Source organism: Sus scrofa, chromosome 14 (genome assembly GCF_054392235.1).
Source record: "Sus scrofa isolate SSC_HxYL_T2T_F1_AM1 chromosome 14, Sscrofa_HxYL_maternal_Yorkshire_Landrace_v2.0, whole genome shotgun sequence".
Taxonomy (NCBI): Eukaryota; Metazoa; Chordata; class Mammalia; order Artiodactyla; family Suidae; genus Sus; species Sus scrofa.
Window position 1 is genome coordinate 128,066,220 of NC_139396.1, and position 27,356 is coordinate 128,093,575.

The following is a 27,356-nucleotide window of genomic DNA, read 5'->3' on the forward strand; positions in this document are numbered from 1 at the left end:
TCACCAGTGAAGCCATCTGGTCCTAAGCTTTTCTTTGTTAGGAGGTTTTTGATTATTGAGTCAATCTTCTTATTTACAAGTTTATTCAGATTTCCTATTTCTTGAGTGCGTTTGAAAGTATATGTATTTCTAGGAATTTTTCCATTTCACCTAAGTTATTTGATTTCTTTGTGAACAGTTGTTCATGCTATTCATATATACTCATTTTGGTACTAATGTCCAACTTTCATTTCTGCTTTTAGGATTTTGGATCTTCTCTTTTTTTCTTAGTCAGTCTAGATAAAAGATTGTCAACTTTGTCGATCTTTCCAAAGAACTGGCTTAATTTTTTTCTTTTGTTTTAAACTTCTCTATTTCATTGTATCCACTTAATTTAAAATTTTTTAATTTTTATTTTTTTCTTTTTAGAGCCACACTCAAGGCATATGGAAACTCCAGGGTCAGGGGTCAAATTGGAGCTGTAGCCACTGGCTTAGGCCACAACCACACGGGACCTATACCGCAGCTTACACCAACGCTGGATCCTTAACCCACTGAGCAAGGCCAAGGATTGAACCTGCATCCTCATGGATACTAGTTGGGTTGGTTATTGCTGAGCTACAACGGGAACTCCCATTTTATCCACTTTAATCTTTATTATTTTCTTCCTCTGCTAGCTTTGGGTTTAGTTTGTTGTTTTTCTAGTTTTTTTCAAATGTGCTGTTAGATTATTGATATGAGGTATGGTTCTTTTTAAATGTGTTTACAGCTATAAAATAGCTTTTAGCATTGTCTTTGCTTTATCTCATAAGTTTTGGTATGTTGTATTTACATTTCACTTCATCTCAGGTGTTTTCTAATTTATGATTTCTTCCTTGACCTATTGGCTCTTTAAGACTGTTGCGGAGTTCTGGCTGTGGCACAGTGGGTTAAAGGATCCAGTGTTGCTGCAGCTGCAGCATAGGTTGCAGCTACAGTTTGGATTTAATTCCTAACCTGGGAACTTCCATATGCTGCAGGTGGGGCCATTAAATTAAAAAAAAAAAAGACTGTATTGTTTAATTTCTGCCTATTTGCGAATTTTCCAGTTTTCTTCCTGTTATTGATTTATAGTTTCATTTTATTGTGGTTGAAAAAGATACTTTGCCATGATTTTAATATTTTAAAATTTATTAAGACTTTTGTGCATTAACAATATTGTTCATTCTGGAAAATATTCCATGTGCCCTTAAGAATGTGTATTTTGGAGTTCCCACTGTGGTGCAGTGGGTTAATGATCTGGTTTGTCTTTGTGGTGGCACCTGTTTGATCCCCAGCCCAGTGCAATAGGTTGAGGATCCAGTGTTTTTGAAGCTGTGGCTCAGATTCAGTCCCTGGTCTGGCAACTTCCATATGCTTTGGGTGTGGCCGAAAAAGAAAAAAAAGCATGTATTTTATGGTTGTTTAGTGGAATGGTCTGTGTAGGTCTATTAGATCTAATTGATTTATAATATTTAAGTCCTCTATTTCCTTTTTGATCTCTGTGGTTCTATTATTGAAAGCAGGGTACTGAAGCCTCCAGTTATTATCATAGGACTGTCTATTTCTTCCTTCAGTATTAACAATTTTTTATTATATATTTTGGGGTTCTGTTGTTAGGTGTGTTTGTAATAGTTATATCTTCTTGCTAGATTAAACTTTTTTTTTTCAACATACAATGTTCTTTTTTGCCTCTTGTAACCTTTTGCATGTGTGCGTGTGTTGGGCTCACATCCACGGCATATGGAGGTTCCCAGGCTAGGGGTCCAATTGGAGCTGTAGCCACCCACCTATGCCAGAGCCACAGCAAAACGCCGGATTCTAACCGCATCTACGACTTACACCACCACAGCCCACAGCAACGCCAGATCCCCAACCCACTGAACAAGGCTGGGGATCAAACCCGCAACTTCATGGTTCCTAGTCAGATTTGTTTCCATTGTGCTACAATGGGAACTCCTCTTGTAACCTCTTTTGACTTCACATCTATTTTGTCTGACAATAATACAGCCACTCCAGCTCTCTTTTGGTTACTATTTGCTTTCAATATAATTTTCCATCCTTTTACTTTCAACCTCTTCTTTTTTAATCTAAAGTAAATCTCTTATAGATAGCATATAGATATTGTTTTAATCCAATCTGCCAATCCAGTCATTCTCCTTTTTTTTTTTTTTAATGGCTGAACCCAGGCCAGGAATTGAATCCAAGCTGCAGCCATGACCTATGCTGCAGATGTGGCGATACCAGACCCTTTAACCCCCTGTACCAGGCTAGGGATCAAACCTGCACCTCTTGTAACCTTTTTTGACTTCACATCTATTTTGTCTGACAATAATATAGCTACTCCAGTGCTCTTTTGGTTACTATTTGCTTTCAATATAATTTTCCATCCTTTTACTTTCAACCTCTTTTTTTTTTTAATCTAAAAAGCAAAAAAAAAAAATCTGTCTTTGTCTCTACCCGCCTCCCACACCCCCCATTCATACCTCTTCCTCTTCCCCAGATCCCAGGGTGGGGGTGGGGGTAGTGGGGGGTGCATCTTGGTTGCTTCCAGCACTTCTCTGAAATATTTAGAGTCCTGACTAGGGCAGTCTCTGTGTTGCAACCCAATAAACCAGCCACCCTGTGCCAGCTCCTCTGGCAGGTGGGGGCGGCTATTGTCTGTCTACTTGTACCTCCTCAGTGATCCAAGCTGCTGCAGTCCAATTCTTAACTGCACTGAAGGGGGTGAAGGGGGACTCCCCAATCATGCTCCTTTTTTTTTTTTAAGGGCTGTGCCCATGCAATATGGAAGTTCCCAGGCTAGGGGTCAAATCGGAGCTGTAGCTGCCGGCCTACACCATAGCCACAACACTGGATCCTCAACCCACTGAGCAAGGCCAGGGATCGAACCTGCATTCTCATGGATACTAGTGGGGTTTGTTAACCACTGGGCCAAGATGGGAACTCCCTTTTATGTATTATTTTGAAGTTATTTTCTTAGTGGTAACTTTAGGGGTTGCAATTAACATCTTAAATTAAAATTAACTTTAAACAACCTAGTTTAAATGTACCACCTTAGTTTCATTAGCATATAAGCTAGTTTCATTAGTGTACAAACACTATGCTACTATACACTTCTTTTTCCTCTTTTATATCGTCATTGTCAGAGAATACATGTTTATGCATTGTATGTCCAATAACATAAATATGTAAATATTTGTTTATTTACCTTTTATTTTTTTTTAATTTTTAAAATTTTTTTGTCTTTTTGCCATTTCTTGGGCTGCTCCGGAGGCATATGGAGGTTCCCAGGCTGGGGGTCAAATTGGAGCCATAGCCGCCGGCCTGCGCCAGAGCCACAGCAACGCGGGATGCGGGATCCGAGCCGCATCTGTGACCTACACCACAGCTCACGGCAACGCCGGATCCTTAACCCGCTGAGCGAGGCCAGGGATCGAACCTGCAACCTCATGGCTCCTAGTCGGATTTGTTAAGCTCTGAGCCACGACAGGAACTCCATGCATTTACCTTTTAAATCACATAGGGAAAATGTGGAGTTATAAACTCCAAGGTGTAATAATACCTTTTTCAGCTTTGACATTTATCTATATAGTTTTACCAATGTTATGTCTTCTTATGGCTTTGAGTTACTTTTCATTTCATTGTTAAGAACTCCTTACATTTCTTGTAGGGCAGATCTGTTAGAAATGAGCTCCCTTAACATTTGTTTGTCTAGAAATATCTTTGTTTTTCTTTCTTTCTTGAAGAATAGATTTGCTGTATACTTTTTTTATTTAAAGAATTTTAAATTATGACAGACTGCTGCTGCTTTCTGGCCCTCATGGTATCTGATAAAAAATCGGGTATTAATCTTATTGAAGATTACTTATTATAGTTGCTTCTCTTCTGCTGCTTTCAAAATTCTGTATTTGTCTTTTGACAGTTTGACTATAATGTGTCTCAGTGTGTATCTCTTTGAGTTTGTTTTGCTTGAAGTTTGTTGAGCTTCTTGGATGTATAGATTCATGTCTTTCATCACATTTGAGAAGTTTTTAACCACTATTTCTTCAAAAAAATTTTTTTTCAGCCCCTTTGTTTTTATCTTCTGCTTTTGGGACTTTCATAGTATGTGTTTTGGTACACTTGATAATGTCACACAAGTTTCTCAGGCTCTGCTCATTTCTGTTCATTCTTTTATCTTTGTGCTCCTGAGACTAGATAATCTCAATTGTCTTATCTTGAAATTTGTTGATTTTTTTTTCTTTTGCTTGCCTATAATCTGTTGTTGAACTCTTTCAGTGAACTTTTGATTTTATTCTGTTCTTCAGCACCAGTTTTTCTGTTTAGTTCCTTTATATGATTCTGTCTCCTTAATGATACTCTCATTTTGTTTTTCATTCTCCCCCACCTTGGTTTTCTTTAGCTCTTTGTCCATGATTTCCTTTATTTATGTCAGTTGATTTAACATCTAGTGACCCCCTTGTCGTGGCTTCCTCAGAAATGGTTTTTGCCAAATTTGCTTTTTCTTGCGAATGGTCCGTACTTTCCTTTTTTTTTTTTTTTTGTATGTATTGTAATTTTTTAGTTGTGATCTGGACATCCTGGGTATTGTGGTATGTCTGTAAATCCATTCTCCTAATTTTGAGTGATTGCTGAGTTTTGCTCATTGAGGGCTAGAGTCATCCATTTGTGATGTTTCTGAATTGTTTTTGCAAAGTGTGTAATCCTTTTTGTGTGTGCTACAAGTTTATGTTCTGTTATTTCTGTAGTTAGCTGGTGACATGTCAAAGATTTTCTTAAATGTCTGGATCAAAAAAAAGGGGGAACAAATAGAGTTCTGTCTCTTTTAATATACCAATATATACCGCCAATGGAGGCTGCTGTTGCCTGTTCCAGAAACTATCCCTCCTGGAGCCAGTGGGATGCTATCCCCACTTCTGTGGAGAGAGGGGCTAAGGAATGGGGGATGGTAGTTGGTTCACATGCTGTTCACTTAGGAAAGATTAGCAGCTTCTCCTTTCTTGTATTCCCATGGTTATTATAAATGTCCAGTAAGGTTCTGTAGTTCTAAAATAGTTGATTCCAAGTGCTCTTGCTGGCTCAATTTTTACTTTGGTGGAGGGACTGATTTCTGCATCTTCCTAGTCTTTCATTTTACATTAGTGGTGTCTTTTGAAGTGCAGATTTTTTTTTTTTTTTTTTGCTATTTCTTTGGGCCGCTCCCACGGCATATGGAGGTTCCCAGGCTAGGGGTCGAATCGGAGCTGTAGCCACTGGCCTACTCCAGAGCCACAGCAACGCGGGATCCGATCCGCGTCTGCAACCTACACTACAGCTCATGTCAACGCCGGATCGTTAACCCACTGAGCAAGGGCAAGGATCGAACCTGCAACCTCATGGTTCCTAGTCAGATTCGTTAACCACTGCGCCACGATGGGAACTCCTGAAGTGCAGATGTTTTAAATTTAAGCTTAAGTTATCAGTTTTTTCTTTTTTTTCATGCTTTTGGTGTCACATTCAAGAATTCTTTACATAAGCCATGGTGACAAATTTTTTCTCCTGTGTTTAGCATGGTTGCATGGCAGTCCTTTGGAGTGTAGGCAGACCATAAAGAGGCCCATAGGAGAAGCATGGCTTGGTCCTCCTGCCTGGGGAGTAGGAGTGAGCTGTGTGGCATTTACAGAGGGAAGTGGTGCACCAGTGCTGGCAGGAAGCCTTTGGAGTGCCAGTTTCCATATTAACAGAATTGCAGGAAAGCTGTCTCCAGGTTGAGTCACTGAGGCTGCAAGTTTGCTTGCTAAGGGACTTAATGTTCTGGGCACATGACTGAGCAGATTTCACACCCAAACCACTGCAGCAGCTGGAAACCACAGGAGATCAGAACCCCTTTTTCCTGCTGTGTTCCTTCCATGCTCTCTACTGAGAAAGCTTAACGGTCTCGTGTTTATTTTAAAAGGAGAAGTGCTCAAAGGAATTCTGTCTGTTATCATAGAGAATATATTGCAGGATAAATAGACAGCTATAAGGCAATTAATTGATAAGCAGTACATAAGTTATCAAGTACTGTTTAAATTAATAGGCCATCTTTAGAGTCTTGAACTTGTGTTATAAATATGCCAGTCCTCAATATAATCATTATTGAAAATCTCCAGCCTAGATTTTACAGAGAATTGGGTTACTGTATATGGTCCCTGAGATGAAACCTAGAGTATCCTAAGTAGAAGTTACTCTAAATGGTCATCAGTTCACTTCCATCACACACCTAAAGGAAATGAGTGTTTTTTTAATTTATTATTGAATAGCCCACATTCTCTTGTAGGAGTCCATTGTTACTTTTCTAAACTTGTTAAGAAATAGCTTTAACATTATGATTTTAAAACTTACCCTCTTCTTATCACAATAATGTACTTTTAAGAACAGATATGTTAATATAATATTTTAAGTGTAGATGAACTGAATTATTTGGAATTTCAGATAACTATGACTGTAACTGTATGTGCAAATTTAAATTTTTCTTAATGAGTATTTATATCATGGCTTATATGAAGGATTGATACTCATTTGGATTCATCAGTACCTTTCTTATTAGTCCGTGATGCCCTGGCATGCTGTATTGATATATTTGTATTTTGAATATTATTCCTGCTTACATGTACAGTAGATAATTTAGTGGTAAGGATATGGAGGTAATAGGTAAAATCTTTGAACCTTGTGTATATTTTTAAAAAGATTTTCAATGGGAGAGACTTTCTTGGTTACATACTGACACTTTTGCTGTACGTACCTGTCCTAGGAAAATCAATTTACATATACATACATTATAGCAATAGAACAACTACAGCAATAGAGCTCAGTAGAAACCCTTTTATTACAAACAATAACAGATCATTATTGAAAATCCAAAGATTTTATTACATAATCCTTTACCTATTTTATACAGATTTTCTTTAACTTTTTTGTTCTCAGATTCTTGGCCTTTATTGTCAAGTACATGTATAGTCAATTCTTGTACACTCTAGCTGATTCAAAGCAAATATTTATGTTTCATTTACACTTGTCATTTTTCTCCCAATTTGTTTTATCTTTAACATCTCCGTTGATGAATCTTCTAATATTTCTATATAAGCCAAGTATTCTTAAATAAGTCTTGTCAGTCTAGTAGTAGTATAAGTAGTAGAAATAATTTTATTTAAAAGTATTTTGCATTTGTCTTGGGATTAAGCAGACTTTAAAAATTATTATTAAGTAGTTCCTTGGTTATCAGAAACACAATTCATGTCACTTTTTTGTGTTTCAGAAATCTTTTTCCAAAAAGGGCAAAGGAACTCAAATCAGTTGTACATAGTGCTCCTGGTTGGAAATTATTTGGTAAAGTCCCTCCCAGAGAGAATCTTCAGAAAACTTCCAAAATCATTCAGCAGGTAAGTATTAATATAGCCATATGGTTTTTCTTGCTTTTCAAATATTCTTTTTTAGATAATTAACCAAATTCTATTTTCATTTTTTTACATGTAAAATTGGGGTGCTCTATATATTTGTAATAACCTTAATTTTTTTTAAACATGACACATTTTCAGTTATATTGTATGGTTGTGAAAATTCTTTAATCTAACATTGATTTTATTTCCTAGTTATTCCTTGGGTAGCTTCATCTTCTTTTTCTTCCCCTTAGCTGACTATTCTCACCCCATCCTTTGACTTCTAATTGATCATGGTAGCATATGCCAGTGGCACAGATTTTGAGGTTGAACTCCTTCCTTGGTCACTTTTCTGATTTTCAGTAACCACGGTCTTTGTGAGATGGGTGGGTATACTGTCCGTTTCTAGTAATTTAGAAGCTAATTCTTATTCTTAAGAATTCTTATTCTTAAGAATTTCAAATATTATTTGATTCCTGTACTTGTGCTCCTCAGACTAGGAAATTAGTGAGACTGGCAGCAGTGAGACTGGATCAATTTGCAGCATTTTTAAATTCAGAGAAGTTGTTTCTCAGGACGAGATAAAATAATAAATTTCCTATTTCTCCTCTTCGAATTATTGTTTATCAAATTTAGTACAACCAGCATTTATGAAAATAATCACATAAAAGCAATAATCAAATTGTAAAAAAATATCTTTCTTTAAGAATTTAATAGTTGTCTTTTTATTACTCAAAGAAAAACTGGTTTCCCAAGTAAATAAGAAAATAATTTTGAAATCTTTAAAAACATTAGTTATAGTTAATTTTACTTACACTTAATTAAAACATTGAGCAGTTTACATGCTCCTGGGACTTAAAACTATAGTTCTGTGATTCCCAAGCTGTGCCTGGGCACCCATGTGCTGTAGCTAACGCAGGGGGGACCACTGCAAACTCAGTGATACTTTACGTTGGTTGGACACAGTGCAGACTGCTTGAGGTAGTACACAATTTCAACATTAAATGACATTATTGTCTATGGTATTGTATCTTTGTGATTCTTTTTTTTCTGAATTTGCTATGATAAAAATTGGACACTGTGCAAAAATCAGTGTGGGACAGTAAATGAAGGTGGTGGTGTCCAATCTGGTTTCAAGGTTTGTGAAATTATACAGTGCATAACAGGCACACATGCCCAATTAATAATTAATTGTGGTTATTTAAGAATGAAATAAAACTTTTTTCCTGTAATGTGTATGTGTGTGTTATGTGTGCGTGTGTGTGTTTAATGGGTTCAAAGTGTTAGGACATAAAAAATCTTTGCTAAATTGTTGGACATAACTACTTATTAAATAGAATGATTAGGTATTTCTGATGGTTTTAGGGGGTGCCATGAAAAACTACTGAGCCGCTAAGGTCTCTTAATCCAAGAAAGTTTGAGAATTTTTACTATCTGGACATCTTAAAGTTTAACTCTTTTTTTGGGGGGGAGGGTAAATTCTGTAACTTGTCTAAAGTTTACTTACTTGTCTAGAGGACCAAGGTCGCCCTCTAGAGCCAGACCCATGGTCTTGCAACTTAAGATTTGTAGTCTTGAATTTTTATGGTACTTTACCTTGAATATGCATGTGAATATGCTTTTTTTTTTTTTTTTTTTTTTTTTTTTTTGTCTTTTTGCCATTTCTTGGGCCGCTCCTGCAGCACATGGAGGTTCCCAGGCTAGGGGTCAAATCGGAGCTGTAGCCACCAGCCTACGCCAGAGCCACAGCAACATGGGATCCAGGCCGCATCTGCAACCTACAACACATCTCAGGGCAACGCCGGATTGTTAACCCACTGAGCAAGGCCAGGGATTGAACTGGCAACCTCATGGTTCCTAATCGGATTCGTTAACCACTGAACCACGACAGGAACTCCTGCGCATATACTTTTATATCTTTATGTAAACTGAACTTCTGTTATATTTTCTTAACATAGGTCTCTAATAACTAGTTGGATACTTACCTGTTTACTGATATGTCTATGCCTTTAGTCTGCTGATTTCATTTTGGAAAGCCAAGGCCTCACATTCCCCCTCCTTTTTATACATATGTTGTTTGAAAGTTTGATGAATATTCAGGAAAAAAACAGCTCTTATTATCATATGGGAACAAGGAGTGGTGTTGAAATGCAGTTTCTATCTTCTACAAGTCCCTTTTCTGGCCTTTTACAGATGATATTTCTCCCAGCTACTTCTTTTAATTTTTGACCTTTCCAGTTGTGTATAGGGATTAGTGTGTATTTTGGTGCCTTTTTCATGGTTATGTTTGTTTTCTGGGAGGTATGATGGCTAATGAAGTCATTGTACCTCTGATGGTTTTCCACCCTCAAAATATATATCTCTTCCACCCTGTGATGGAATATGTTTCTGCTTTCTCTTTCCCTATTGTATGTGTCCTCTCTTCCCCAGTTGTCTCACTTTGCTGTCCTCTTCCCTGCAGTTGTCATTCACAAAGTGCGGGTATGATTTTCTTTTATTAGTAATGGTAAATTTACAACTTTGTGTCTCTGTTCCCACTTGAAAACACTTTTTTTTTTGACAGCCCCGACTTCTAAATTTTGTTAAAAATGAATATAAAACTACATTTGAGATCTTTGACTCCTTTCAAATGTATGCTGTATGTTTGGAATCAGAAATAAAAAATGCTGTTAGCAGTAAAGCCATGAAGAACGTTACAACACATCTGTCATGTTTTAGTATATGGTCCTAAGCTATTAAGGCTATAGAAAATGAAGGTAGCTAGTAACTCCAGTGTAAAACTGCTTGAAAAAATGAGGCAGTGCTAAAAGTATTAAGGAAAAGAGATTCCTTTGACTTTTCTAAAGATGACTCACTTGCTTATTGAATGGCAAAAACAGTAAAATTTCTTAGAATATTATAGTAGTTGCAGTATTTTATAGGATAAGTATTTTTTAAAGGAAATATTCAGAATGGAGTTGCCATATGTTAAGGAAGACTATATGTTTGGGAGCCAGAATTTTTTTCTAGTGGAAAGACACCTATCATATTATAGTATAAACCAAACTATAAAGTAGGGTTTGCTTTTTTCTATATTAATTGTTAATAGCAGAGATGACATATTATATTCTGTATGAAATATCAAACATAGGAAGATGTGTCACATTTCATTTTCCCTCCACATTTTTAGGTCTTTTAAAATTCAGTTTTTGTGTGAAAAACAATTATTTTCATATGTCTATATTTTTACATATCTTGTCTTATATATGTTTTTTCCCAAGACTAAAATGTTACCATATATAATATTTTTTGCCTTTTCATATTTTGCAACTATAGCTTTTCAGACATAAAAAGTAAAAGATATTTGTAGGTTAAATATTTTAAAAAAATTTTATTGTAGTAAAGTTTATTAAATGATCAGTTTTAGTGCTTTCCATGTTAACAGTAAAGAAACATAAAAATTATTTTAGGATAACAAAGTCAGACTGACTCAAGTTTGACATTTAACTTGACAATTTCCAAATCACATGAATATTCATATTATTATTTTATGAGGATTATCACATGTGTTCTCTTGCAGGTGTGAAATTCCTGCTTGTGGCCATTTGAACCAGTTGGTGAGCCATGTTAAAAATTGCATCTATTAATTTTAAATAGTATTTCAGTTAAATTGTAGTTAAATTGACCTAAGATCTTTGTTTTTCTAAATTAATAGGCTAAAGTTGGAATACAGCATAATTTGTCTTATAACCTCCAAACTGCAATTGAGAATTCAAATGAGCCATGTTATGTATAATTGTAACATGATTGCACTCTAGATTGAGTATACTCTTATTTATGTCAAACTGACAGTCTTTCAGTAGAAAGTATTTTTTTTTTCTTGGCACTGTTTTTATATTGTCATCTTTAATGAGAAAATGAAATTGTAGTACTTAGGTGATGTTTCATGTTTTTCATCACTCATGTGTTTTTCTGAGTGATGTTTTAGTTGAGTGGTTGAATCATATCTTTTGACACGCAAGGAAAAAAGTTTTAAGACACCAATTTACTAATCTGAGCATTTCAAGTTGTCTAAAAGTAGGATAGGTCACTCTCCTCAGTTAAGCCGTTGATTTTGAAATTTTAAACTTTAGGAACAGTAGCGTTGAAAAAAGGACTAGAAAACATGTGCTCTGTGCACAATAAGTTATATAACGCTTTGCAAGTGGTAGAGCTTAATTTTCTAGTTTATTTTATATAAACTTACTTTATTGGTGCATGTAGTATTAGGATACTTGAAAACTATTTGTTAGCTTTAATTATGCTTAAATATAAATTCATTTGGTGTAAAATTTGGTGGAGTACTACAATAAATGAACTACTTCATTATTGTTAAATTGTGGAGGGGCTGGACTATGTTCAGAATTTATTTTTGATAAGTCCTTAAAATTGTTACACACTTGCATGCTTTTTTTTTCATATTTATTTACCAATGTATTGTCACCTTGAAAAGGTAGTGGAAAACTACCTTCTAACTGCATGTGTGTTCCTTATTTATAGTTTGATAAATTATGTCTTTCTTATGTGTAGATACATTAATCTCATAAATGTTAATTTGTATGGTTTGAAGATTCAGAGAGGAATTTTTAACAGCTTTGGGCCTGAGCTTCTGGGAGAAGGGAGAGTATGAAACTTAGAAGGTTAAATTAGTTAAAGAAAACTAAAAGAATAAAAGCAATAAGTTTTCACAAATTGAGCAGGGCAGAATTTGAAAGCTTTTTTTTTTTTTTTTTTTTTTTTTTGGATCCATACCCATGGCATGAGGAAGTTCCTGGGCCAGGGATCATACCCATGCCACAACAGTGACAATGCTGGCTCCCCAATCACTAGGCCATCAGGGAACTCCTTGTGGGAAAATTTTTTATATTGTTAGAGACAAAGAACTGGAAAGGAGTTGTAGTTTGCAGATACTTTTGTTATTTGATTCTATAATACATAGTTTGTGTATTAAAGTTATAGTAAAAGTTGTACTCATTCTGTCATTATGTTAGACTCGTAATCATGTTAGGTTTAAAATTACAGTAAACAAAATTGTGCTGATAACTTTGCCAAAATGCAGTTTATTAAGGCACTCCTCTATGCCAGAGGGTGATGAAATGTTTTGTACCAAGATTTCAGTTAACTTGCTTTATGGGGTGGGTTTTATTTCTTCTGGAATAAATCAGTGAAGGCATCCTTTTCAGTTATACCCTCTCTGCTCCAAACATGATGATGATTTCCCTGGCTCTTGGGTCAAGTGGTAAAAGAGAGCCTCTTTATCTTGGGCAGACAGGGTCTTGAGGTGATAGAGATGTCCACATGGATAGTTTCTTAAATTTCTGAAATGTTATTCTGGCTGTCTGTAACTGTTCACAGAATATAGAAATATGAGAATTTACTTGCTGACATGAGTTTAACATTAACCCCTTTAGGAGGAGTAATCTTACTGTTCACTGAAACTCAAAAGTCAAGTCAGTGTGTATATCAGACTATATTGGCTTTCACATTGTCTTTAAGAGAGAAGCTTTCTTCTCCCCAGACCCCATATTTTACTTCAAGAAGCTAATCAAAGATTCCTGCCCCCCTCCCTTTGAACCCATAGACTGATCTTTTCTCACATTTCCCTCTTAGCATACTTTCTTTCTGGTGAATCCCTTTGGATACAGAGCCCACCAACTTTCTGTGTGACCTCATATTAGCAAGCTCTAAACCTTTTGTCTAGCAGAACTTGAAGGATAAAATTCTTTAATTGATCATAAATTCTTCTATAAGAGTCTCTGGCTTTCATTTCAGTGAATACACAACTTATTTAACATATATTGACTGTGTATAATACAATAGGCATAGTTCAGGTTCTTATGAAATAGGTAAATATAAGTCCTAGCCTTTCAGTTATTCTGTACAATTGTGGGGAGGAGGGGAAAGGTTCATATATAATTTTAATATAGTGCAGTGAGTGCTGTAATAGAGTTGTGAACACAGTATGAGAGTAGAGATGACGAGTGATTAATTCTGTTCAGGGTGACATGCAGTTTGTGTTCTGAAGTGTCCTAGTAGGAGGTCACCAGGTAGACAAGATGGGGAAAGCCATTCCAGATAGAGAAAATTGAGTTAGCAAACAGGAATGCATAAGACTGGTTTAGCTCAGTATTAATTAGGTCAGTATTTTAGGATTATAGAGTAGATGGTGAAGGTCATTAGCCACAAGGGTTTTAACTAATTAGTACGTTGGATTTTAACAAAAATAATTCTAAGTAAGGCACAGAGACATCAGATTCATATATTAGAAAAATTCTGGAGGCATTGTGGTAGTTAAAGTAGAAGAGAGTGGGTTTGCGAACAAGGGCATTAAGATTTATTGTAGTAGTCTATGATTCTGCTCCCAAACACAGTGGATTGCGTAGAGAATATGTTAAAAAAAATAAAAAAATAAAAAAACAAACAAAAAAAACCCCAGATCCCTCAGCCCCAATCTTTGAGTTCTTAATGCCAGTTTTGTGTTTTTCAGTTCTTATGTTTATAGTTGTTTCTTTTTCAAATCTGCTATATCACTTTTTACAGTTTACAGTTCCCTGCTGAAATTTCAAGCTTGGCCTTTATCTCCTTAAACATAGTAAGTATAGTTTTTCATAGCCTGTGTCTGGTAATTCCAATGTCTGGAAATTCTATAGGTCTGTTTATACTGAATGTTGATTCCGCTGGTTTTTGTTAGCAGATGCTATTTCATCTCTGTCTGAGCCTGGTTACCTTTGCTTGGGTGCTGGATGTAGTATTTGAAACATCATATGTAGAAAACAATTTGAAGGCTAAGATGATACCATCCCTCAGAGATTTGAATTTATGTCTCTTAGGTCCCTTATGGCACTAGATATCTAGTTTTTTTGTCCATTCAAACAAGATAAAGCTCAGATGTATTGTGTTTTGGCCATTTTTATTAAATGGCATCTTTTTAATTGTTAAAGAAAGCATCTTTGCATCCCTGGGGTAAAATCCAGGTAGTCAAAGTTGTTATCCATTTTGTATGTTATTGGATACACTTTCCCTTACACATACATGCATGCATACATACATGCACACAATTATTATTATTTTTAATTAATAAACTTTATTTTTAAAGCAATTTTGGATTCACAGCCAAACTGAGCAGAAAGTACAGAATTTCTGTATTCCTCTCTCTCCCCACAGGTATACTCTCTCCTGCTATTGACATCCCACACCACAGTATGGTACATTTGTGTACAATGTGGTACACAGTCAGTGAACCTATGTGGACATATTACTGTCACCTAAAGACCACAGTTTACATTAGGGTTCACTCTATCGTGCATTCTATGGGTTTTGACAAATGTATAATGATACGTATTCACAATTATAGTATCATGTAGAATAGTTTCACTGCCCTAAAAATCCTCTCTGCTTTCCCTGTTCATCCCTCCCCACCCCCGCAACCCCTCGCAACCAGCTGTCTTTTTACTGTCTCCATAGTTCTGCCTTTTCCAGAATGCCACACAGTTGGAATAATATAGTAATGCAGCCTTTTCAGATTGGTTTCTTTCACTTAGTAGTATGCATCTAAGTTTTCTTCATGTCTTTTCATGGCTTAATAGCTCATTTCTTTTCAATGTTGAATAATATTCCACTGTCTGGATATATCACAGTTCATTTATCCATTTGCATCTTGAAGTACATCTTGGTTGCTTCCAAGTTTTATCAGTAATGAGTAAAGCTGCTATAAATATTTGTGTTTATTTTTGCAGATGAAAGTTTTAATTTGGGTAAATATCAGTGAATCTGGTTGCTGAATCATATGATACTTTAATTTTATAAGAAATAGCCAAACTGTCTTCCAAAGTGACTATACCATTTCGCATTCCCACCAGCAATGAATTAGTGTCCCCCTCGCTCCACATTCTCCCCAGTAGTTGGTGTTTCAGTGTTTTGGATTTTAACCATTCTAATAGGTGTGTGGTATCTGATTCTTGTTTTAGTTTGCAGTTCTGAATTAATGTGTGAAATAGAACATATTTTCATATGTTTACTTGTTATCCGTATATTTTATGGAAGTTTCTTGTCTGATCCTTTACCATTTTTTATTGGGTTATTCATTTTCTTATAATAATAAAAACTGAACTCAGTACAATTTTAAGAGTTCTTTGTATATTTAGTATAACAGTTCTTTATTATATGTATCCTTTGCAAGTTTTTCCTCCCAGTCTGTCTTGTTTTCTCATTCTCTTGACAGTGTCTTTCACAGAGCAGAGGTTTTTAATTTTTAAGTTTGGCTTCTTAATTATTTCTTTCATGGATTGTGCATTTGGCATTCCTTCTAACTAAAGTCATCACTGTACCAAAAGTAATCTAGATTTTCTCCTATCTTATAATAATTTTATAGTTTTTTGTTTTTTACATTTAGGTCTATGATCCATTTTGAGTTAATCTCTGTGATGTGTTTAAGATCAATGTCTAGATCCATTTTTTTGCATGTAGATGTCCAGTCCTCCACACTATTTGTTGAAAAGACTATCTTTGCTTCATTTTGTTGCCTCTGCTCCTTTGTCAAAGATTGACTGATTATGTTGGGCTATTTCTGGGCTGTCTTTTTTTTGTTCAATTGATTTATTTGTTTAGTCTTTTTTTAGTACCACACTGTATTGATTACTGTAGTTTCATAGTAAGTCTTGAAATGTAGTTTCATAGTAAGTCTTGAAGTCAGGTGTGTCAGTCCTCCAACTTTATTATTCATCTTCAATATTGTGTTTGCTATTCTGGGTCTTTGCCTATACATTTAAACTTTAGAATTACTTTGTCAGTATCCACAAAGTCACTTGCTGGGATTTTTATTAGGCTTATGTTAAATCTGTAGATCGGTTCTGAAAGAACTGACATCTTGACGGTACTGACCCTTACTATCCATGAACAGGGACCGTCTCATCATTTATTTAGTTTTCTATAGTGTCTTTCATCAGAGTTTCATAAATTTTCTCATGTAGATACTGTATATATTTTGTTAGATTTATATCGGTATTTCATTTTTTGGATACTAATGGAAATGTTAATTTGTTTTAAAACTCAAATTCCATTTATTTGTAGCTGTTATATAGGAAAGTGCTTAACAATTCTTATATCCTGCAACCTTACGTATTAGTTCCAGGAAATTTTTTTACTGTTCTTTCAGATTTTCCATGTAGATAATCATAGCATCTGCCAACAAAAATAGTTTTATTTCTTTCTTTTCCAGTCAGTATAACTTGTGTTTCCTTTTCTTGTCTTTAGCTGGGACTTCCCATACAAAGTTGACAAGCAGTGGTGGGAGAGGACACCCTTGTCTTGTTCCTGATCTTAGTGGCAAAAGTTTGAGTTTCTCATCATTAGATATAATAGTAGCTGTAGGTTTTTTGTAGGTGTTCTTTATTGAGTTGAGAAGTAACCTTATGTTCCTACTTTTTTGAGAATTTTTGTCATGAATGAGTTCAGTTTTGTCAAATGCTGTTTTGGTATTGATAGGATCTTGTGATTTTTTTCATTTTTAGCTTGTTGATGTGATAGATTACATTAATTGATTGTCAAATGTTGAGCCAGTTTGCATCCTTGAGATAAATCCCACTTGGTCATTGTATATAATCCTTTTTATACACTGTTTGATTCAGCTTGCTAATATTTCATTGAGGATATTTGCATCTGTGCCCCTGAGAGGTATTGGCATGTAGATTTCTTGTATTGTCTTTGTTTTAATATTAGAGTAATGCTGGCCTCATAGATTAAATTAGGAAATATTCCTTCTGCTTCTGTCTTCTGGAAGAAATTGTAGAGAATTGATGTAATTTCTTCCTTAAATGTTTCTTAAAATTTGCCAGTGAACCCATCTGAGCCAGGTGCTTTCTGTTTTGGAAGGCAATTAATTATCAACTCAGTTCCTTCTTTCCTCCCTCCTTTCCTTCCTTCCATCCTTTCATCCTCCTTCTTGTGTGCTTCCTTTCCTCTGTCACTCTTTCCCTTCTTCTCTTTCTTCCTTCCTTTCATTTTTTTCTAGCTTTCCTGGAGGTGTAATTTTTGTAATATTTTTAAATATTTCTCAGTGCACTTGCTTGCGTGGCTACTGAGGAGAAGTTGAATGTAATTCATATCTTTGGGATAGGAAGTATTTTTTTTAAACTTCCGGCTTTTTTCAAGATTTTTTTTTTTTTTTTTTTTTGTCGTTGATTTTCTACAGTTTAAAATGATATGGCTGGGTGTAATTTTTTGGGCATTTATCCTAGTTGGTGTTCTGAACTTCCTGGATCTGTGGTTTGGTATTGACATTAATTTGTAGAAATTCCTTGTTATCATTGCTTCAGCTATTGCTTTTGCTCCTTTTCCTCTCCTTCTTTTGATACTCCCATTACCCATATATTGGTAGTTGTCCTGTAGTACTGAGATATTCTGTTCAGTGTTTCTTAGACTTTGTTCTCTTTGTTTTTCAGTTTTGGAGGTTTCTAATGAGAGATCCTCTAGTTTCTAATGAGAGATCCTCTAGCATTTTTTCCCTCAGCTGTTTGCAGTCTGCTAATGAGCCCATCAAAGGCATGGTTCATTTTTGTTGTAGGGGTTTTTTAAATGTATTTATTTTTTCTTTTTTTAACAATAATTTTTATTTTTTCCATTATAGCTGATTTACAGTGTTCTGTCAGTTTTCTACTGCACAGAAAGGTGACCCGGTACATGTGTACATTCTTTTTTCTCACATTATGGTTTTTTTTTAATCTCTAGCATTTCTTTTTCATTCTTTCTTAGAATTTTCATTTGTCTGCCTATATTATTCATCAGTTCTTGCATGCTGTCTACTTTTTCCATTAAAGCCTTTAGCATATTAATTATAGTATTTAAAAATCCCTGCTTTACTAATGTTGACATTTCTAACATATCTGACTGGTTCTGATGCGTGGTCAGTCTCTACTCTTTTTTTTTTTTTTTTTTTTACTTTTTAATATGTCTTGTAATTTTCTGTTGAAGAGTGGATGTGGTGTGCTGGATAAGAGGAACTTTAGTAAATAGACCATTAGTAATATAGTGATAATGTCGGGGGGAGGAAAATTGTTGTATATTCCTGTGATTAGTTCCCAGTCTTGGTGATCCTGTGGCCCTGGACTGTGAACTTCACCAGTGCTTCTCAGTCTCCCTCCCTACTTAGGTGGGAGAGGATAGCTAGAGTGGGCTGGAGTTGGGCACTTTCCTTTCCCTGGGAAGCTTAGGCTCTGATAAAACCCCAACAGATTAGGCTCTAGTGAAATAGTTTCTCCTTTGTTAACGAAATGCTCTAGTGTATTTCAAAATAGTTCCTTTTCTCTTTCTGCTGGAAGCACATGGGTTTTTTTTGTTTTTGTTTTTATTTATTTATTTTTTTCTCTGACCATCACTGTCAGGGCCTGATGAGAGTTCCAGAGGTAAAGCTTGCAAAGGTGTGTGGGACTGGGTTCTCTTGGAGTTTTAGCTCTCAGACCTGTTCACATTGAGCCTCCAGCAGTTCGTCAATTACAGTTCCTATTTTTCTACCCTGGCAGTGGTTTCCACAGACATTTCGTCATAGATTTCTACTCTGGTAAGTTGTGATTCTCTATATTCATTTATCTGTTTCTCATTTTGGGGGCAGCAGTTTTCCCTGTGACCTCTTGTCTCTGAGGAATCTAAGAAGAGTTATTTGTTTTAATTTGTTCAGCTTTTTACTTATTAAATGGGTTGGTAACTTGTAAGCTTTTTATGTGCTGGAGCAGAAACTAGGAGTTCAAATGCTAGTATTTTTTTTTTTTTTGCTTTCTTTTTTTTTTTTTCTTTTTTTCTTTTTAGGGCTGCACCTTCAGCATATGGAAATTCCCTGGGCGAGGGTTGAATTGGAGCCGTAGCTGCCATCCAAGTCCACAGTCACGACAGCACTGAATCTGAGCCACATCAGCAACCTACTGCTGCCTCTTAGAGTAACACGGGATCCTTAACCCGCTGAGTGAGGCCAGGGATCAAACCCCCATCCTCATGGATACTAGTCAGTTTCTTAACCCACTGAGCCACAATGGGAATTCCAACCTCCATTTTCATTTGATATACTGGTCTGTAATTTTCTTTTAGTATCTGATTTTGGTGTTGGGATAATGCTGGAATCACTAGGTGAATTGAGAGCTGTTTCTTCTTCTCTATTACAAAAGAATTTGTGTAGATAGTATTTTTTTTCTTCCTTAAATGATTGATAGAACTTGGCAGTGAAATTATCTAAGCCAGGGTTTCTTGACCTCAGCACTGTTGACATTTTGGGTCATGTAATTTTTCTTGGGTGGAAAGGTGGATTCCTGTGCAGAGTAGGATTGAGCAGCATTCCTGGCTTCTGCCGAGTAAATGCCAGTAGCCTCCCTTCACAGTTGTGGCAATCATAAATGTCTCTAGATTTTTGCCAGACATTCCCTGGGGCCAAAGTTGACTTCACTTGAGAATTACTGACATAAACCAAGAATGCTCAGTTTTTTGTTGTTGTTGTTGCTGTTGTTGAATAGCTTTTTAATTATAAATTTAACATTTTAATTGATAGAGGGCTGTGACATCTTCTCTTTCTTCTTGAGTCAGTTTTGGTTTACTTATGTCTTTCAAGAGTTTTTTTTTTTTTTTTTTGTCTTTTAGGGCTGCACTCACAGCATATGGAGGTTCCCAGACCAGGGGTCCAATTGGAGCTGTAGCTGCTGGCCTACACCATAGCCACAGCAACGCCAGATCCTTAACCCACTGAGTGAGGCCAGGGATTGAACCCACGTCCTCATAGATGCTAGTCAGGTTCATTAACCGTTGAGCCACAACGGGAACTTCCTTTTGAGAGATTTTTACATTTCATCTATGTTGTTGGATTTATTGGAATAAAATTGTTAATATTCTCTTATCCTTTTAATGTCTACTAGTCATGTGACATGGACAAAGATTATGTTTCATACATTCCTGATTTTAGTAATTTGTGTTTTCTTTTTTCTTAATTTTATCAGAAGATTATCAGATTTATAGACCTTTAAAAATAAACACTTTTTTTCTCACTGACTTTTGCCTCTATCTCATTTATTTCTGCTCCTTATTATTATTATTATTATTTGTCTTTTTTCCTTTTCACCTTTTCTAGGGCCGCTCCCGCAGCACATGGAGGTTCCCAGGCTAGGGGTTCAATCAGAGCTGCAGCTGCCAGCCTACACCAGAGTCACAGCAACACCAGATCCGAGCCACGTCCATGACCTACACCACAGCTCATGGCAACGCTGAATCCTTAGCCCACTGAGCAAGGCCAGGGATCAAACCCCCAACCTCATGGTTCCTAGTCTGATTCATTAACCACTGAGCCACGACGGGAAATCCTCTGTTCTTTATTATTTACTTTCCTCTTGCTTTTGGCTTTGTGTTTTCTAGTTTCTAAAAGTAGATCATTTATTTTAGACCTTTTATCTTTTTGATGTAAGTGTATTAAGTGCATTTCCCTCTAACTGTGCTTTATTTTTTATTATTTTGGTTGATGTAATTTTTTATTATTATTACAGTTGATTCACAGTGTTTTGTCAAGTTCTGTTGCACAGCAAAATGACCCAATCACACACATTTCCCTGTACTGTACAGTAGGATCCCATTGCCCATCCATTCCAAATATAACAGTTTGCATCCTAAAAACCTCTCAAATGCCCATCCATCCCACTCTCTCCCTTTTTTACCTTGGGAATCCAAATCCGACCTCCTTGGCCATGCTAACTGTGCTTTAAGCTGCATTTCACAAATTTCAGTATTTTCATTTTCACTTGATTCAGAATGTTTTCATTTCCTTTTTTTTTTTTTTTTTTTAAGGGCCATGCGTGTAGCATATAGAAGTTCCCAGGCTAGGGGTTGAATCAGAGCTGAAGCTGCCAGCCTACACCACGGCCACAGCAACATGGGATCCGAGCCATGCCTGTGACCTACACCACAGCTCACAGCAACACCGGATCTTTAACCCACTGAGTGAGGCCAGGGATAGAACCTGCATCCTCATGGATACTAGTCGGATTCTTAACCCACTGAGCCACAACGGGAACTCCTGTTATTTCTTTTGTTCATGATTATTTAGAAGTGTGTTGTTTTAATTTCCAAATATTTTAGTTTTCTCAGATTTATTTCTGTAAATAATTTCTAATTTAATTCCACTGTGCTCATATAGTATACATTATGCAATTTCAGCCTTTTTCAATATATTGAGACTTGTTTTATGACCCAGATATAGCTTGTCTTAGGAAATGTTCCTTGTACACTTGAAAAGAATGTGTGTTCTGTTGCTCTTGGGTTATTGTTGCATAAATGTCAGTTATGTCATGTTAGATCATAGTGTAGTTCAAGTATTGTATAATTTTCTGTCTATTCTATGAATTACAGAGAGAGAAGTGATAAAATATCCACCATAATCTTCTTGGCTATTTGTCCTTTTGCTCTTTTTCTTCTCCTTTGTTTTGAAGCTTTGTTTTTATGCCTTCTTGATGAATTGACACCTTCACCATTAATGTAATGTCTTTTTTGCCCTGGCAATGGATCTTACTGTGAAGTTTTTGTCTGACTTTAGTATAGCCACTGTAGCTTGCTTTCTGTTAGTGTTTGGATGATGTTTATTCTTCTGTCCTTTTACTTTTTATCCATCTTCATATTTAAGTTGGTTTTTTTTTTTTTGTATGTGGGATATATTTGATATCCTCTTTTTAAATGGAGTTTCATTTAATGTCATTTATTGATATAACTTAGTTTAAATTTACCACCTTGGTACTTTTCAAATTGTCTCATCCGAGTCTTTTTTTTTTTTCCTCATTTCCTGCCTTCTTTTGGATTAAAGAAGTATTTTAGCTACTCCATTTTATATCCACTATTAGGTGTACCTCTGTTTTAGGTGGTTGCTCTTGGCCAGCAGTTCTCAAACATTTTATTTTTATAACTGCTTTGGATTCTGGGTATGAAGACTCTCAAAGAGTTTTTGATTATGGGGATTATCTGTCAGTTATTACTGTACCCAGAATTAAAACTGAAAGATTCAGATATTTTGATTCACTTAAAAATAGCAATAATAAAGTCATTACATGTTAACATAAGTAATATAAATATAGTAATATATAGTATATTTATGTTACCTATTTTTTAAAATATTTAAAAAATACAGCTGATGGGAAGAGTGGCATTATTTTATATTTTTGCAAATCTCTTTAATGTCTGGCTTAATAAAAGGAGGTTGGAGTATCATATCTACTCTTGCATTCAGTTTCTTGCTTATATGTTTTTTTATTTTAAGTATGTGAAGAAAATCTGGCCTTATTCTGATATGTAGTTAGTAAAGGAAAGAGCATTTTAATAGCCTTTTCAGATAATTGTGGCTATTCTTTAATACTACCCCAAAACTCTTAAAGGTAAGTTGTGTTGTGGAATCTGAAATCATATAACTCTGTTGTAATAAAGTCCTTTGGTTTCTCTTGCACTTTGAATGGATGTGTTTACCCATACTTGGTTTTGTAATATCATGCACTGGCCATTTGGAAAGTATTGGTTCACCAAATTATGCAGGTCATCCACATGTAACATTTCATTATACAATAGCAAATATATAATAATATCACCACTAATCTCATCTGGAAAAAATTAAGTTTTTGCAGAATTTTAATTTTCACTTTAATGATTGACTCTTATTGGCAGCACTTTCTTTCAGTTGCTTTCCTTGGACTCATTGGATCACTTCATCTTTTTCTCTTTTTTTTAAGTAAACTTTTAATTTTAGAATACCTTTAGATTTACAGACAGGTTGAAAAGAAAATAAAGTTCCTGTGTACTCACTTAGTTTTCTCTAATGTCAACATCTTGCATTATTTGTCAGAACTAAGAACGCAGCATTGATACATTTACTATTAACTAAACTCCAGACTTTGGATTTCACCAGTTTTTCTACTAATGCACTGTTTCTGTTTCAGGATACCACGTTTTATTTCATTATCATGCTTCTTGGCCCTTAACAGTTTTTTAATCTTTCCTTGGTTTTATGACCATGACACTTTAAGGAATACCAGTCAGATATTTTCCAAAATGTCCTTTAGAAGAAAATCTACCATTTATTTTCTGCCCTCAGTATTTCTGACACCAACTGTATAGGGTTTTTCCACATTGACCAATTCTTCAACACTAGCTGAGTATCCTACAGTTCAATACTGATGCTCTTTATGTGGAGTTAATGTCAGATACAACAGGTAAGGCCTTAGTCCTACAAGACGGCCTCCCACTTTAAATGCCAGTCATAACTCTGGGCTTCTAGTACTCCTGACAAAAAACCGTAAGTTGGAGGTGCCTGTAACACCCTTCTTAAGTTCGATAATTTGCTGGAACCACTCACAAAACCCAGGGAAACAGTTGACTAACTGGATTACCAGTTTATTATAAAAGGATACAACTCATAACAGTCAAATAGAAGAGATACAGAGGGCAAGGTATATGGGAAGGAATACGGAGTTGCCAGGCACTCTCTGAGTACCTCACCCTGCTAGCATCAAGGGATGTTCATCAACCCAGAAGCATTCTGAACCACTTTAGTTAGGTTTTGTTTTTGTTTTTGCCATACCTGCAGCATGCAGAAGTTCCCAGGCCAGAGATTGAACTTGTACCACAGCTGCAGCCCAAGCCACAGCAGTGACGATACTGGATACTTAAACCTCTTGTGCCACCAGGGAAGTCTTAGGATTTTTTATGAAGGCCTTACTAAATAGGCATATTTGATTAAATCATTGGTCATCAAATGATTAACTCAACCTCCAGCACCTGTCCCCTCTCCACAGCTCAGGGGGTAGAGCTAAAAGTTCTAACCCTGCAATTGCATGGCTGCCAGGTTGGTACCCCTGACACCCAGCCCCCATTCAGAGAATACCCAGCATTCTGCCAATAGTCATCTCATTAGCATACAGAAAGAAACTTATTGCATTCACATTAGAGATTTCAAAGAGCTGTCTGCCAGGAAGTGGGTAGAGACCAAATATATATTTTTTATTATGTCACATCCTCAAATTAGGTTTGTCTGATGATTTGCTCACAACTTGTCTAGGGTTATGCTTTTTGGGGAGGAATACCATGGAGACGAAGTGCCCACTTTGTTTAAATTTGAGAAAGTGTCTACCAGATATTCAAGTCTGAGTAACTATAATTTGCTGTTGGTTTTTCTTTTAAGTAAAAACAGCGTTCATAATAACAGGGATTTGTCCAGTTCACTGCATGTATGATTGCACATGTGATTTTCCTCTACTCGCCCTTGTATTTTGGTGTGCAGCATAAGACCATTATGTATACTTCTTATGTCACATACAGTATTTAAGAAATGTGGAGTTCCCGTCGTGGCGCAGTGGTTAACGAATCCGACTAGGAACCATGAGGTTGCGGGTTCGATCCCTGCCCTTGCTCAGTGGGTTAACGATCCGGCGTTGCCGTGAGCTGTGGTGTAGGTTGCAGACGTGGCTCGGATCCCGTGTTGCTGTGGCTCTGGCGTAGGCAGGTGGCTACAGCTCCGATTCAACCCCTAGCCTGGGAACCTCCATATGCCGCGGAAGCGGCCCAAGAAATAGCAACAATAACAACAACAACAACAACAAAAAAGACAAAAAGACAAAAAAAAAAAAAAAAAAAAAAAAAAGAAATGTTGGAGTTCCCATCCTGGCACAGCGGAAACAGATCTGACTGGGAACCAAGAGATTGCGGGTTCGCTCCCGGGCCGCTCTCTTGGGTTAAGGATCTGGCATTGCCATGAGCTATGGTGTAGGTCGCAGACAGGGCTTGGATCTGGCATTGCTGTGTCTGTGGCATAGGTAGGCCAGTGGCTACAGCTCCGATTAGATCCCTAGCCTGGGAACCTCCATATGCTGCTGGTGTGGCCCTTAAAAGACAAAAAAAAAAAAAAAAGAAAGAAAGAAAAAGAACAAAAAAATGTTTACTCACAGGTCAAGATTTAATATAGTTATTCTTACTGTTTTGTCATGGACAGTCTTAAGTCCATACCCCTTAACTGAGTGTGTATCATGAAGAACACAGCGATTTATAGTAGTTTAGTCTCATTGCCTTGATTTGTGCTAGAGCAGCAACAGTTTTATTCAATATTACTTTAGCAAAATTAGTGCTATTATCAACACTGACAAAGACAAACTGTTAGCACTATTAGACTTTGCAGACATCATAAAACCTTCTCTGGAACACTGTTGAGAACTGCTTCAGGAGTTATCATAACCTGTTATCATAACCTATCCTCAAAAAACATCATACAACTTTGAATACAGTGTAATAACTTTACAACACTATACTGCCCATTTTCTGCCTTCTGACTTTGTGCTAAAATCCCTCAGTACACTATTATTATTATTTTGTTTCCTCAATATTTAAATTTATTGATGTATAGTTGATTTACAATACTGTGTTTATGCTGGCATTTTTTGCTTTAAGTAGTCAGATATCCTTTAAAAATGACTTTTTATATATTTTTGTATTGATCTTTTCTAAGGTGTTTTTCTATTTTTACTATTTTTGGTGTTTTTTATTTCTTTGTGTAGATTCATGTTTTCATTGATATATTCTTTCTGCCTGAAAGATTTCCTTTAAAATATCTTATAGAGCAGGTCCACTGGGAATAGATTCTCTCAGGTTTGTCTGAAAACATTTTTGTTGTGCTTTTATTTTCCAAAGATATTTTTTCTTTGTATAGGATCCTAACAGGGTTCCCCCCCCCCCCATTATTTTTTTTTCTTTCAGCACTTTAAAGATTTTTCCATTGTCTTCTGACTTGCATAGTTTCAGATGAGTCTGAACGTTCAGGTCTCTCCTGAATATTCTGTGTATTCAGTGATGACTACATTCTGGTTAGTGGGAATGTGAATACTTCTCAGCTGTGGGTGAGGTCTGGGAACTGTTTTGTTTGCTGCTCCCCAGTAATTGTTCTTTCCCCAGAGGTTGTTTTTTGCCCAGTGTTGTAGTGTTTTGCCTTACACATGTGCAAGTTAGTATTTAGCAAAAGAATCAAGAGTACTCCTGTGCAGATTTCTGGAGCTCTTTCTCAGCAGAGTGCTTTGGGCAGGGGTCGGGGGAGGTCTTTTTTATGGCTGCACTTGCAGCATATGGAAGTTCCCAAGGTAGAGGTTGAATTGGAGCTGCAGCTGGCTGGCCTACACCACAGCCACAGCAATGCAGGATCCCAGCCCATGACTGCGACCTACATACACCTCAGCTCATGGCAATGCCAGATCCTTAACCCACTGAGCAAGGCCAGGAATTGAACCTGCATCCTCATGGACACTAGTCGGGTTCATTAGCCACTACAGGAACTCCTCAGTTGAGTGCGCCCTTTTTTGCTACTCTGACTGACAAATTCTGGCACCCCCCTTTGACTCTTCTAACTAACCAGTCAGGCTTTCTTCAAGTTCTGCCTTGTACTGGAGGTCCAGAACTGCCCCCAGGAGTGAGCACTAGGCTCACCTTATTTGTTTCCCCTTTGTCTGGGATCACAGAGGTTGTTTTCAGATAGAACATTGGTGTGAATTACTCAGTCCACCAAGTGGAAATCCACCCTGTGTTTCTGAAGAATTTTTTGTCCAACATGTATGTATGACTTTAAGAGTGTAGATGAAAGTCAAAAATACTTAAGTTTCTAATTACATATTCAAATCACATGTATAATAATACATGAAGAAATAATGCCTTTTTATTCAAATCTGTCTACATACATCTTTGATGTCATTATGTTCAAGATCATTGACCCAGATTTGTAGTCTTTAACCTCAGAGCACATTATCTTCACTTGCTTCCAAGTTGAAGATTTATACAGTGCTTTTTAAGAGTCTTAGCTTGTTATGGGAAATTGTGTCTCAAGCCACAAATTTCTAGATGGATTACATTTTTCTTTTATTTGTTCTATCAGCCTAATCTCTTACTATATTATTTTTTAAGGTAATG

The 27,356-nt window shown here is 36.2% G+C and overlaps 1 protein-coding gene across 3 annotated transcripts in view; it reads left to right on the forward strand.

The window, feature by feature from the left end:
* Positions 1-27,356, forward strand: part of TBC1D12 (TBC1 domain family member 12) — a 90,415-nt gene that overhangs the window by 30,118 nt on the left and 32,941 nt on the right. For all 3 annotated transcript variants that reach the window (XR_014826670.1, XM_021074011.2, XM_021074013.2), the window contains exon 2: positions 7,277-7,400. Coding sequence is in view for 2 of the 3 variants with exons in the window: in XM_021074011.2 (XP_020929670.1) it covers positions 7,277-7,400 (124 nt within the window). In the remaining variant the exon portion in view is untranslated. The remainder of the gene's footprint in view (positions 1-7,276; positions 7,401-27,356) is intronic.